At 45.3% G+C, this 13,705-nt stretch overlaps 1 protein-coding gene across 1 annotated transcript in view; it reads left to right on the top strand.

The window, feature by feature from the left end:
• The window catches only part of BICD2 (BICD cargo adaptor 2), a 96,119-nt gene that overhangs the window by 48,480 nt on the left and 33,934 nt on the right, over nucleotides 1-13,705 (top strand). Inside the window, exon 2 of the mRNA XM_086619333.1 lies at nucleotides 3,211-3,423. Within this exon, the coding sequence (XP_086475459.1) occupies nucleotides 3,211-3,423 (213 nt within the window). The remainder of the gene's footprint in view (nucleotides 1-3,210; nucleotides 3,424-13,705) is intronic.

Raw genomic sequence — 13,705 nt, 5'->3', positions numbered from 1 at the left:
ATAGGTTTCATGCATATCAGTAAAAAATCAGTTTTCCTTTTAATAGCTTAATTTAAAACAGGCCTGGGCTGTAGCCGTGGAAGGTAATTGCATTGCCCTGTAATTTTGCACAATTTTGTTCAAGTTAAATTTCCTGTTCCACACAGACCATTGCAATTATGAAAATGGCTTGTAATGTGAATGTACGAGGTCGTTTCCAAGTACGTACAAGAGAGATAATGAAGCTTGGTTAGAATGGAGGTGCTTTTTCCATGTTCCCTTATAAATCCACCCAGATGGAATTATTCCAGGCTGCCTGTGCTGATGACCATGTCTGTTAAGAAGGTTTCTTGTGTTCTGTGTAGTGTAGGAGTCCATATACTCACGGTTCTATACCCATCTTCCTGACCCTGGACAGTACCTCTGTTAAGCTAATGGCAGGGTTTCTGCTGAAACTTCATCAGCTTGCTGGTTGAGAGCAAATAACAGCCTTACTGTGCAGAAATAACTGGGGCCCACAAAGAATAGCAGCAGCTTTGGAAGGGCATGAGCTCACAGTTGGTCTATGTGAGCTGAACATCTGCAGTTCCCGTTTGGTTGGGTTAGTCTTGCTGTAATAAAAGGCAGTTTCTAAAAAGGCAGTCTGACTGTCTTAGGGCATGGAAAAAGACCTCTCAGACGTAAAAGTGATGATAACTTGCTAAACTTCACCTTGCCTTCACCAAGGAATAGAAAGGTGTGACAGAAGTCTCTAAAAACAGTGAATGATTGACAGAGAATCATGGAACAACAACACATCTTCAAGCCTCTGAACAAAAGTATGTTCTCCTTTACAAAAATGTGGGGAAACCTGTAAACTGACAAAACCCTGCCATGTAAGAGTATGATTTAAAATACAGAATTTATTGCTGTAGGATTTTACTGAGGCCAAAAATGCATAAACCCATGAGAAACAAAGGCGCCTTTTACATAGATAACTAAATATTAATAGCTCTTGCAAATTTACATGATGCTTTCTGCTTCAAGGCTTAAGACAATCCCCAACTCTGGGAGATTATGGGGTTTCTTGCACCTTTCTCTGAAGCATCTGACATTAGCCTCTGTAGAAGACAGGATATTGGATGAAAAAAAAGCCCAGTCTCATCTGCTGTGCCAGTTTCGGTGTTCAAATACTCCCTGTCAATGGTGGCTTCTGCAGAACGATGACATTCTCTTTTCAGTTGTTAAAGAAACCCAAGACCTAGCATCTGCACCAAAAGTCTTCGGAGCAAATTAGTCATGATTCTCAAAAATTTCTCCCTTAGTGGTATTACTGAGTTCCTCAGTTAAATCATGCTTAGACTCTGCTGTCTGGCTGATCAGATGTGGCTTTGAGTATCCTGAGCTTCAGCGTGCTCCGCGTTGGCATCCCACTACCAAGAAACTGGTGCCACTTCACTGGGCAACTGGATACCCAGAGTCTCTTTCTCTGTGCCGGGGATTTGTAGTAAATGCAGGGTTATAAAAGGTGGATTTTAATTCTTTGTGGGAAAAAGTGTGTTTAAGAAGCTTGCATGGTTTTTTACTATCCCTTTAACATTTATGGAGATCTTGGGTATTAGGCTTTTAAGCTGCTTTGTTGAAACTCATTTGACAAGGACGTGCACAGATGGTGCTTTACTTTCTGTCTGAAATGTGACGCTTTTTAATTTCCCTTGGGTCATCTCAGTGAATCTGGCTAGAATTTCTTCAATGGATATTTGTCTCCTGTATCTCTGACTTGCTTACCTGGAGTAAAATTTAATCTGATAGGAGCAATATGTGGGTGTCTATAACTGTAGGCAGAGCTAGCACATTCAATCATCCATTTCAGCCCTAGTATGTTCAATAATTACTGTACTATTAATGCACCTAGTCTAATGTAGGTAAGTAATAAAATACTGAAATTTACTTCTCTTCAAAGCAGATTTTCCTGCACCGACAATGTATTTCTGAAGAGCTAGCAAAAGATGATTAATTGAAAATGTAATGCATGCCTAGACAAGTAGTTTTATGAGATGCTGATCTGTCCTTGACCTGGCTTAACGCCTGGTATTAATGTTGGCTATGGAAACCTGCCTTATGGACACTGGCATCCAAAAAGATGCTGTGACACCTGAAAGCTCCAAATACATCTTGGGTTGGATTGTGGTGCACACACAGTTTAACTGCTGTGGTGCAGCAGTTGAAAGCTAGCGTTCGTAAATGTCATTGACTTTGGTCCATCTGCTGGGCCGTATGGCACAATCTTTACCTACTCAAAATGTTAAACTCTTTGCTTTGTAACATCTATTAGTGAAAGTCGCTGATGAGTTTCTCAAATGCAGCAGCCGAGCGGCTGGGGTGTGTGTGTGGGCTGCTTGCCCACGTGTTGGAGAACGCTGCTGCTGGGAGCATCGCCCAGTGGAGCGTGAAGCAGAATGAAAAAGAAGCAGGAGGAGGTAAAAAAGTGAGAATATCAGGTCTAAACAGAGGCATCCTGTTCTGAAGAGGTTAGATCTCTGTGACGTGCCTCTAAGTCTCTTCGCTGGTGCGCTGCTGGAGATGACGTCTCCAAGAGCAGGCAGCAGAGCTGGCTGGGCAGCGTCTGCTGACCTACTTCAGCCAGAGTGGCCCACATTAGCTTAACTTGGCTACGTGGAGCCCTGCTGACCTCCTCGCCATGGCTGCAGTGGGTTAGCGGGTTTGAGAGGGCAGTAATCCCCAGCAATTAGCAGCCGAGGGTGGTGATGTGTTTCTTTGGTGTAGCTGGATCAGGAGGAGTAAGTGTGCTCCCAGCCTATGAAATGGAGCAGACTGCTAGTACTAAATGTGTTGTCAGTGATTCAGGTTTTGCAGAAGTCTGACCCAGCTATAGAGAATGCACGCGTGCAGAAGGGTCTGCTCATCTTGCAGTCGTCTTGTTGAAACCAAAGTCTTGCTTTAACAGCAGGCTCAATTCAGTGCATTGTTGTTCCCTCCTGGAAAGGTTTATCTGAGGTACTAGGTAAGTATCCCATACATCCCAAAACATCGCTTGGATGCCATATGCTACTGTCAAAAGCACTTGATAGCATTTAAAGGTCTGATCTCAGAAAAGGAAGGTGTAGGAAAGGTTGCATTGTTTTGCATCAAAGAAATATGAGGGTAAATAGTTTCAGCTAGTTAAAATGGAAGTTACTTATGCAAAATTCTGTGTTCACTAATAAAACGTTTGTTTTCTGGCCATCCTAGGCTTTTGGGCAGGCCCATACCAACCACAAGAAGGTAGCAGCAGATGGAGAGAGCAGAGAGGAGACCTTGATTCAGGAATCGGCTACCAAGGAAGAGTACTACATGAAGAAGGTTATGGAGTTGCAGACAGAACTCAAGCAGCTCAGAAACGTCCTTGCCAACACTCAGTCTGAAAACGAACGCCTTAATTCTGTTGCACAGGAGCTGAAAGAGGTGAGTGAAGGTGTGCAGTGCGCACCACAGCTGCTATTGTGGTTATGTTTTCTTGTGCAGTGTAACCAACATAAGGAAGATTCTTGAGCTGATTGGTATCTGCTTAATACTGGCAGCTGCTGAGCTGTCTCTCCGAGGCGTCAGCAAGGTGTTACATCCAGCCGAAGCTGTAATTCAGCAGAACAGTGAATCTAGCTTCCTGGTTCCATCATTGAACCAGCCACTTGTGGCTACAAAGGTTCTGACCCAGTACAAATTCACTCTGCCCTGTTCAAATACCTACTGGTTGTGCAGTAACCACTGTGTTGTGTCCTGGCTCGTTTGACAGACACATGGCTGCGTGTCCTGGCCACGCTGGTGGTGTGGGTACTGCACATCAGTACTCTCAGTCTGAGAACTGCTGCCTTGAAAAGCAGAGGAATCTGTTTAGTCCAAGCACAGAGATGCTTTGGATGTACTTTTTCTGCCTCACTCCCAATACAGGTTTTCTTGCTGCAAAATATTTGGGGCATCATTTCCCCTTTTATCAGTTTTTCTACCCTAACTTCAAAGAATGTGGGAGCATAACAAAACACCGAATTGCACAAAGGGAGTAACGTGTAAGTTTAGTTTTGTGCTTCCTCTCATGAAAGTGCTGGCTTTTACTTTTTCATAGGTTGCTTAACTTACTACCTGAAAGTACCTTTCGCCTTTTACTGTTTTAGCATTGAAACTGCCTATTTCTGAGGGGAAATAATCGCTGAGAAATTGACTTTAAAAGTTTAATTACTTAAGAAATCTGTAGGTCAGCAGGAGTCTCTGTGGCACTGATACAGAAAAGATTGTTTTTGTGAGTTCAAACCATTGCTTAAATTTAGATTGGGTTAAAGTTAGAGACTGAAAACCAGAGATGGATGTGGTAAACAATCAACAATTATTACTCATGAGATTTAGTGCACCTTCCTTTGAAGTGTCAGGTACTAGTCTCATCTAGCCCTGAGATAATTGACTGGCCTCCCCTGCCCACATCTGAATCTCAGTGTACCCTGCATGACCACGGCTGAAAATCAGAAGTGTCTCGTTTAATTTCTTTAGGACATAGTAACAAATATGTGGATAATATTTGGTGGTAAAATTCATGAGGAAATGTGAGTCACTTCAGTGGAGATGGGGGGGTTCAACAGATCCTCTCTTTGGGGTATGACAGAGAGGGAGTCTGGTGGGACGAACTGTCACAGGGGATCATACAGGCCAGTCAAGCTCTCCATTAATTTCATTGGTCCTGGCAGTGGGATAGCAGAGCTGGAATCGGTCCATGTGCTCTGCTTAGGTGAGGAACCAATCCCTGCAAGCACATACACAACTCGTTTTTGTTTCCTGACCTTTAAGAACAGCTTAAAAGAAAAGCTCCCCACCCCAGAGGCAGCATCGTGTCCGTAAGGATTCCAAGCGCTGCTCCAAAGCGTGCCAATCGGCAGATTTCATAGATTTCATAGATTTCTAGGTTGGAAAAGACCTTAGAGATCATCCAGTCCAACCGTCCTTAATCTCCCATTAAACCATATCCCTAAGTAGTTCATCCACCCTATTCTTAAACACATCCAGGGATGGGGACTCAACCACCTCCCTGGGCAGCCTATTCCAGTGGCTGACAACCCTTTCAGAGAAGAAATACTTCCTAACATCCAACCTGAATCTCCCCTGACTAAGCTTACACCCATTTCCTCTTGTTCTATCACCCATCACTAAAGTAAAGAGCCCTTCCCCCACCTCCCCACCATCCCTTCTCAAGTATTTGTAGGCTGTAATCAGGTCTCCCCTCAGCCTCCTCTTCTCCAGGCTAAACAGCCCCAACTCCCTCAGCCGCTCCCCATAAGTTTTATTTTCCAGCCCCTTGACCAGTTTAGTCGCCCTTCTCTGGACTCGCTCCAGGAGCTCAACATCTCTCTTAAAGCGAGGGGCCCAAAACTGGACACAATATTCCAGGTGCGGCCTCACCAGTGCCGAGTACAGGGGCAGGATCACTTCCCTGCTCCTGCTGGTCACACTATTCTTGATACACGCCAGTATCCCATTGGCCTTTTTGGCCACCTGGGCACACTGCTGGCTCATATCAAGCCGGTAGTCAACCAACACCCCCAGGTCCTTCTCCGCCAGGCAGCTCTCCAGCCACTCCTCCCCGAGCCTATAGCGATGCTTGGGGTTTTTATACCCCAAGTGAAGGACTCTGCACTTGGCCTTATTAAAGCTCATGCCATTGGCCTCAGCCCAACAATCCAGTCTGTTCAAATCCCTCTGAAGGGCCTCCCTACCCTCGAGCAGATCGACACAGCCTCCCAGCTTGGTGTCGTCCGCGAATTTACTGAGGGTACATTCAATCCCCTCATCCAGGTCATTGATAAAGATGTTAAACAGAACCGGACCCAGCACTGAGCCCTGGGGAACCCCACTGGTGACCGGCCTCCAGCCGGATTTAGCCCCATTTACCACCACTCTTTGGGCCCGGCCATCCAGCCAGTTTTTAACCCAAAGGAGGGTGTACCTATCCAGGCCAGCAGTTACCAGTTTCTCAACCAGAACACTATGAGAGACTGTATCGAAGGCTTTACTGAGGTCCAGGAAAACTACATCCACAGCCCTTCCCTCGTCAACCAGGCGGGTCACCCTGTCATAGAAGGTGATCAGGTTTGATTGGCAAGACCTGCCTTTCATAAACCCATGTTGACTGGGCCTGATCACCCGGTTAACCTGTATGTGCTCATTAATAGCACTCAAGATAACCTGTTCCATGACTTTGCCCGTCACCGAGGTCAGACTGACAGGCCTGTAGTTCCCCGGATCCTCCTTCCGCCCTTTTTTGTAAATGGGGGTAACACCCGCCAGCCTCCAGTCCAGCGGAACTTCCCCAGTGAGCCAAGGCTGCCCAAAGATAATGGACAGGGGTTTGGCAATGACATCCGCCAGCTCTCTCAGGACTCTCGGGTGGATACCATCAGGCCCCATAGACTTGTGGGCATCCAGCCGAAGGAGCAGATCCTTGACCCGTTCCTCTTGGATCACAGGAGCTTCTATTTGCTCTCCCTCCCCGCACTCAGACACCGAAGGCCAGCTCACCTGGGAACTGCTGACCTTATTATTAAAGACTGAGGCAAAGAAGGCATTAAGGACCTCAGCCTTGTCCTCATCCCTAGTGACTAACGTACCCCCTGTGTCCAGCAGGGGCTGGAGGTGATCTTTAGCCCTCCTTTTGTTATTAATGTATTTATAGAAGGGCTTTTTGTTGTCCCTTACAGAGCAGGCTAGTCTAAGTTCCAATTGGGCTTTTGCCCCCCTGATTATCTCCCTACATGCCCTAACTTCCTCCCTGTATTCCTCCCTGGATGCCTGCCCATTCTTCCAAGACTTATAGACATCCCTTTTTCTTTTGACATGTTCCCAAATCTCCTTAGTCATCCGAGCTGGTTTTCTACCCCGGCGGCTCGACTTCCGGCACACAGGGACAGCTCGCTCCTGTGCCTCCAGAATTTCCTTTTTGAGTAGTAACCATCCCTCCTGCGCCCCCTTACCCTTGAGAGCTGTCTCCCATTGGACTTTGTTAACCAGACTTCTAAACAGCCCAAAGTCAGCTCTCCCAAAGTCCAGCTTCGCTGTTTTAGTGCTCTCCCTCCTAACTTCCCCTAGAATTGAGAATTCTATTATCTCGTGGTCACTATGCCCCAGGTGTCCTCTAACCATCACATCTCCCACAAGACCTTCTCTGTTCACAAACAGCAGGTCTAGGGGAGCACCTTCTCTACTCGATTTCAATCCAGCTCTCTGCGTCACGGCAGCTGAAGGTGATTTTTCCTTCTCGATGCCACCACGTCTCAGCTACCTTTTGCTTGGAGCTGCGTTTTGCTTCACACAACCCTCGGATAAGCTGTCGCTTTGCAGGGTTTTAGGGTGGGTTTTTTCTTGTGCTTGGTCCTTCCACTTCACCCACGCTCCCTTTTACACAGACACGCTCATGTGAGATGGACCCCAGCGAGAACTGGAGAGTATGGGAAGAGAAGTGGATGATGTCAGGCTTTTTGTGAAGATTAAATTTAAAAATGCTGAACAGGGGGAGAAAGACTTAGTTTCTTGATGAAAAATAAAGGCTGACAGTGGTTTTAAACTTTGAATGGAAACTGACCTCAGTTAAAGAAAAATAAAAAACAAAACCTGATGTGATAAATAACTCGAACCTTACAGTTAAAGGTTTCTCTGTTGCTTTGTGTCATCTCAGTGCGTGCGTTCTTCTTTCCTTGCCTTTTTTTAGCCTAGCTGTTTCTTCTGCTGCTGGAAAATTGTGGTGGGGTGAAGAGGTGAGGAGGAGAAGAAGAAATGGCATGAAAGCTTTAGTGTTAAAATTCAGAACATCTGGGCCAATTGACCATGTGTGGTTTGAGATTTTCCTCTTAAGATGCCTATTTGTGTATTGCATTTTGATTTGAATTGCTTTATAATTACTGGTAGAAAACAATGAGGCAGAGTGTATGAGCAGAGATACTGGCCTTCTCTTGGCCCACAAAAATGCCAAGTCAACACGACCACTGAGCAACCTGATCTAGTTGGAGATATCCCTGTTCCTTGCAGGGGGGTTGGACTAGATGACCTTTGAAGGTCCCTTCCAGCCCTAACCATTCTATGATTCTATGACCATCTTGAGAGACTTGGCTTTTCTCTTGTTCATCAGAAAGTGGCAGAAGTTGAAATAGTTGCTATATCACTGTTGTTGTCCAAGTAAGTGGAAGCAGGAGGATATGCACAGGCCTCCTGTGATGATTTGTAGATCCAACAGTAAATTTAATTGGAAAGTGTTGTGTGAGAGAAATCAAGGAGAACATGTTGTGGCCCGTGTAGTCAGTGAGCAAGACGAGCAGTGTGGTTTTCCCCGGTCCCGGTTGCCGTGCTTGGCTTTAGCCTGCCTCGTGGTGAAAGTTTTATGTTGACGTTAGTCCAAGGAGACAGTGCTGAGAAGAATGCTGCTGTAGTCTGAAAGTGTTGGGGATAAAGGTGGAATATGATCTACTGTTTTATACTGCAGAGACATGGTGGAAATTCCTTCCTTCATTTTTTATGGCTGCTGACGAAAGAAAAACTGCTGTGGCTCTTCTCCATCTTATTGTAGAGAATGTTTGTAGGCAGATCTAGTCTTTATAGTGTGTATTTTGGAAGTCCTGTTACTGGCTATTGAGAGAACTGACTTGCAAGATGTCTAGGGGAACAGGAAACTTTACTTTCATTGCAACTGTTCTGGATTTGATCCAGATAAGAGGAAGGATGTGGAAAATGCTTGATTGTGTGTCCTCTGGCAAGGCAGAGGCTGCCTCCTGTCAAAACCAAAAGGAAGTTTAAAAGAAAAAAAAAAAGTCAGGAAATCAACTGAGGCTGAATCTCTGCTTTATTTTTAAGGGAGATTTGCTTGTTAGTGCTGGCTGCAAAAGTTTTTATCCGCTGTTTTGTAGTGATCTGATGGGATACAGATCGTTGAGACCTTTTTGAAAAAATCTGTACAGTCCTTAATAATGGCATGAGGAAGATGTGTGAGTGCACCTGGCAGCAGCTTCTTGTGAGACACTGCTGGCAGTAGTGGTGGTGGTGGGTTGAAACCAGGTGCTGACCCGCGTCGGTTGGAAGGACGTTCAAGACTGTGCATTCAAGGTGCCGTCCCTCCTTTCTTGTCTTCTCAGGACACTCACCCAGAAGCGATGAGTTGGTTTTGGAAGGAGAAGAGTTAACGTTGGGTACACCTGGAGTTGCTGTAGTAGACACGAGTGGTTTTGATGCTTTCTGTTGCGTTACCTAACTTTGGCCTGTTGAGACAGGCTGGCAGGGTGGTTACAGGCTGTGAGTTTTGCTGCTGTCATTAGCCAGCTCAGCAGCTCCTGTGTCCTGGAAGAGTCATTGGAAGGAGTAATTGCTCCTGAGTAATTGCTAATTGCCATTTCTTTTTAATCTTCTTTCATCTCTCCTGTGTTTTTGTGCCACCAAAACAGATTTCATAAGGTGATTTGGCTGTGAATTCATGAGGCAGCCATGCCTAGTAGAGAGAAGCTGAAAAATAAGTGAGCGATTCTTTCCCAGGAAAGTAAAAGGTGTTCTGATTATATAAACTAAAGAGGGAAATCTGTTATAATGTGTGTGTTTTTATACGTTAGTTAAGAAAAATAGCTGACATGGTGCAATGAAATAGGTACTAAATAACTTGTGGGGTTTTTAAAACATACAATCAGCAATGCATGAGTAGTTTCATTCCGCCAAGGCTGTATAATGAAAACTGTTTTTCTGAGGTTTGTTCTGAAGAAACTTTCTTGTTCTGCATTATTGACTGATGGGCTTTATCAAGAAAGCGTGTGTCAATCTAAAGGATAACAAACGCCATGCCGTTACCTGGCCCTGCTATGGGCAGGGGACTCCCTGTTTTTTTTCCGTCGATAATGCTGGGGTTCTCAGGTCTATGTCAAACACACACACAGTTGTTTATCCTGGGATTTTCGTTGGTTGTTTATAACCCTAGAGAACAGGAATACCAAACACGTAGAGCTCTATAAAGATCCATCAGTTTTATTCCTCCATCTTGTTCCCGTGCCTCACATCGCAGGAATGGTCATGAGTTGGTTGTCCCAGAGTCTCAGGTGACTCTAAAAACCCTCATGCTCTAGTCAAATCCTGTAGATAACTTCCTTAACTAAGTTTATAGCTTATGAAGTTCACCTGTACTCTCTAATCCACTAGCCCTGACGTCTTTATTCTTTAGTGAAGCCCTAGACCTTGGTCTCTGGTTGTGGACAGCGGGACGCTTCCTTGCAGGACGCAGGGAAGTTGCCGGCACTCTGATTAGAACAACTTCACGTGGAAGCTGATTTTCAGTGGCTGGAAACATAAGACGCACCGCGTTGGATTGGGCCACTTTCACCATGATGCCTTCCATGTGCAACGACGTCATCGCGTGTGGTCATCTCCCCATGGCCTTGGACACAGCAATGTCACAGATGCTCGGATCAGCTTTCTGTGCCTTGCTGTTAAAACATGTGAGCAGAGGTGGAAGAGGTGTTGCTGAGAAGCCCAGGACACAGTCTGTTCCCAATATTTGACTGCTTTAAATGCTAGCGAGTGTTTGTTTTTCAGAGCCAGTGTTTTCACCATGATAGGCCATTAAGTTGATTGTTAGACATGACCTTATCTGCTCAGAGTGATGATGGCTGACAATTCTTCTGTAACCTGATTGCTGAAGTTCTCCAGGTTTCCTTAACATCATCAGTGAAGGAAGAGTCTTCCTGAAGTTATGATTACACTTCTCTTTCCCACTAGGATTTGTATCTAAGATGGTGAATAGTGCTATGTGGTTTTTTTTTCTCTTTCTCCCTCTTGAATGCACTGGTAACCTGTACAGGAATATGCACAACAAGTGCTTTCCAGCCAAACAAGGAAAGCCTCCATGTTCTGTTTTTCCTAAGAGCCATGCTTAAAGAAGGCATGGGTTTTATTATAGCAGAGAATAAGTGAAAACAGCATTTTTTTTGTGCTCTAAATGACAGGCTGTGCACTACTGGTAAGTGGCCAAAAGTGTGTTCAAGTAGTTTCTTACAATGTATTCTAGATTTGAAGCCCTGTGGTTCATGTAGTCTGACCTGTATTTCTGTATCAAATGAAGAGGGCTCGTTCTTCCCTTTTTAAATAAATGGAGGAAGTGGGATACGTTTCTAATGCAACAAAATCATGTGAAATTCTCAACGTTGTTGTCTTAATATTTCTGGATATATTGCAAAGGTCAAAAAACTTGAAGTAATGTTAATCGTATAGCAAAAATCTGCTCGTAGAACACATCATCTGTGCACGCTTGCATGGTGTAGAGTAAACCACCTTCCTTGTTCTGAATAGTGTCTAAGCTATAATGCTGCATATATAGGTGAACAGCTTAGAGAAGGGAAAGTGCGGAAAGGTATATTGTCATTCATGATAAAAATCTTGGAAAAGAAGGGAAGAAAAAATTTCTTCATCTCTAGAGGAGTTATTTCCAAGCAGAAAGGACAGTAGCTGAAGAGGATTTGCAGCTTGTGGAAACAGAAGTGTGAACAATGGAAAAAGAGGTCAGAGATGTGAATGACCTTATAATGGTGTTAAATGTAGAAGGTGAGGGAAAGGCACATTTTCCATGGAGAATATGACTTGGAGCAAAGGGAAGGAAGATGACTTTAGGGGTAATATTTGGATTAATTTAAGTGAAGGAGGCTGAAAAGCTCTGAAAGTTGATGGTAGAATTGGTTGCTGTGGAGAACAGAGCTTGGAGTTTTGGCAGTGTCAAAGTTTTGATTGCACTGAAGGAAGGAGTAAAGAAGGGCTTTTCTAGGAACCTTGCCTCGAAGGTACGGAGAGTTGAAAACCCTGTGGAGGCAGAACGAGTTGAGAGAGAAACTCGTGGTCACTAAAGAAACGGAGGCAAGGTTGTTGATGTAGAGAAAGAAGCAAGAGGAAGACCGAGGGTTGGGGTGGAATGCTGAGAAAGAGCAAGGAGTGAGCTCCTTTTGTTTAAGGAGCTAAACCAAAAAGTCATCTCTTCGTTGCAGAACATGATGAGCTTTGCTATAAAGCCTCTGTGGCAGGGCTTTGTGGGTGGCTTTATGCTTCTGCCTTGTGTAGCAAATGAAGCTGCCTGAGTGCTGGTAAAGCTACCCGTGCAAGCCAGAGGTAACCAGAGTAGGAGTGGTGGACCCAGAGGCAGGTGGACCAGTTACACAGTTAAGTTGCTGAAAAAAAAAAAAACAAAACCCAAAAACAACCCAAAAAACCCCCACCCAAAACATAATAAAAGAAGCGTGGCCAGCAGGTCAAGGGAGGTGATTCTGCCCCTCTACTCAGCTCTTATGAGACCCCACCTGGAATACTGTGTTCAGCTCTGGAGTCCCCAACACAAGAAGGACATGGAGCTGCTGGAGCGGGTCCAGAGGAGGCCAGAAAGATGATCCGAGGGCTGGAGCACCTCTGCTATGGAGACAGGCTGAGAGAGTTGGGGCTGTTCAGCCTGGAGAAGAGAAGGCTCCGGGGTGATCTTATTGCAGCCTTCCAGTACTTAAAGGGGCTACAGGAAAGGTGGAGAGGGGCTTTTTCCAAGGGTGTGTAGTGATAGGACAAGGGGCAATGGCTTTAAATTGAAAGAGGGGAGATTTAAATTAGATAGATGAAAGAAATTTTTCACTCTGAGGGTGGTGAGGCAGTGGAACAGGTTGCCCAGAGAAGTTGTGGCTGCCCCATCCCTGGCAGTGTTCCAGGCCAGGTTGGATGAGGCTTTGGGCAACCTGGTGTAGTGGAGGGTGTCGCTGCCCATGGCAGGGGGTTGGAACTGGATGATCTCTGAGGTCCCTTCCAACCCAAACCGTTCTATGACTCCATAATTGTGTAAGAGAGCTGGATGCTTTGCATAAACATTCATAAAACCAGATTGCAGGCTGGTGAGTCATGGGGAAAATGATATTTTATAAAAAAAAAAGGTAAAAAGCACAGTTTCCCCTGCTCTGCCTGGTGGGTTGCAAAGTGTGACCTTCTGAGGGTGGTTCTGCTGGTGTGAGCGTCCTGTCCACAGCAGTGGCTCCGGGGTTGGTATCCCACATCAGCTACTGCCATTCCCATGTGTTGAATGGGGAAGGCTGCAGGATGTAGGTGCGTTTGCATGTTGTCTTTTTGCCCTGAAAGCTGGTAGAAATTGGTGTGTTTGAATTTGGAGCACTGAATTTGGGAGTAAGGCAGCCATGTGACACGGCTTTTGGTGTGATGCTTTGCGAAGAGGTAGTTCTTCACCATTTCTCCTTGTTCCAGGATCCTGTGGCAACCCTCAGCTTCTAAGGGAAAAGGCTTTTGCAGAGCTGATAACCTGCGGATGTTTAGTGGCGGATGGAAGATATTCCTTGGCTCGTTGCTGGGTTTTTGAGCTGTGCATGCAGAAGCACATTTACATAACGCTGCAATGCCCCGAAAGAGTTACCTCTGAAGTGAGCAGTGTGGCTGGAAACCAGCTGCTAGACGTGCTCCAAATGCCAGAGTGGCTCCTTGCAGGCGGGTACAGCTCCGCTTCTGAAAGCAAAGCAGGGACAAGCCTGTGTCTCGAAGGTACCGAGCCCATCGAATTTAGTAGGACTGGATTTCTTGTCCTCTAATGTGTTGAAAGAGATAGAAGGGTCACAGTGTAAATAGTATTGTTTTATTTTTGTAAAAAACCCTTGTCTTTTGTCCCGTGTAGGAAGTTCAAAGGCAGTGGTAACAGTACGATAGAGGTGCGTTGCTG

This window comes from Tauraco erythrolophus, chromosome 12, assembly GCF_009769465.1.
Source record: "Tauraco erythrolophus isolate bTauEry1 chromosome 12, bTauEry1.pri, whole genome shotgun sequence".
Lineage (NCBI taxonomy): Eukaryota > Metazoa > Chordata > Aves > Musophagiformes > Musophagidae > Tauraco > Tauraco erythrolophus.
This window is presented reverse-complemented; position numbering and strand designations above follow the sequence as displayed.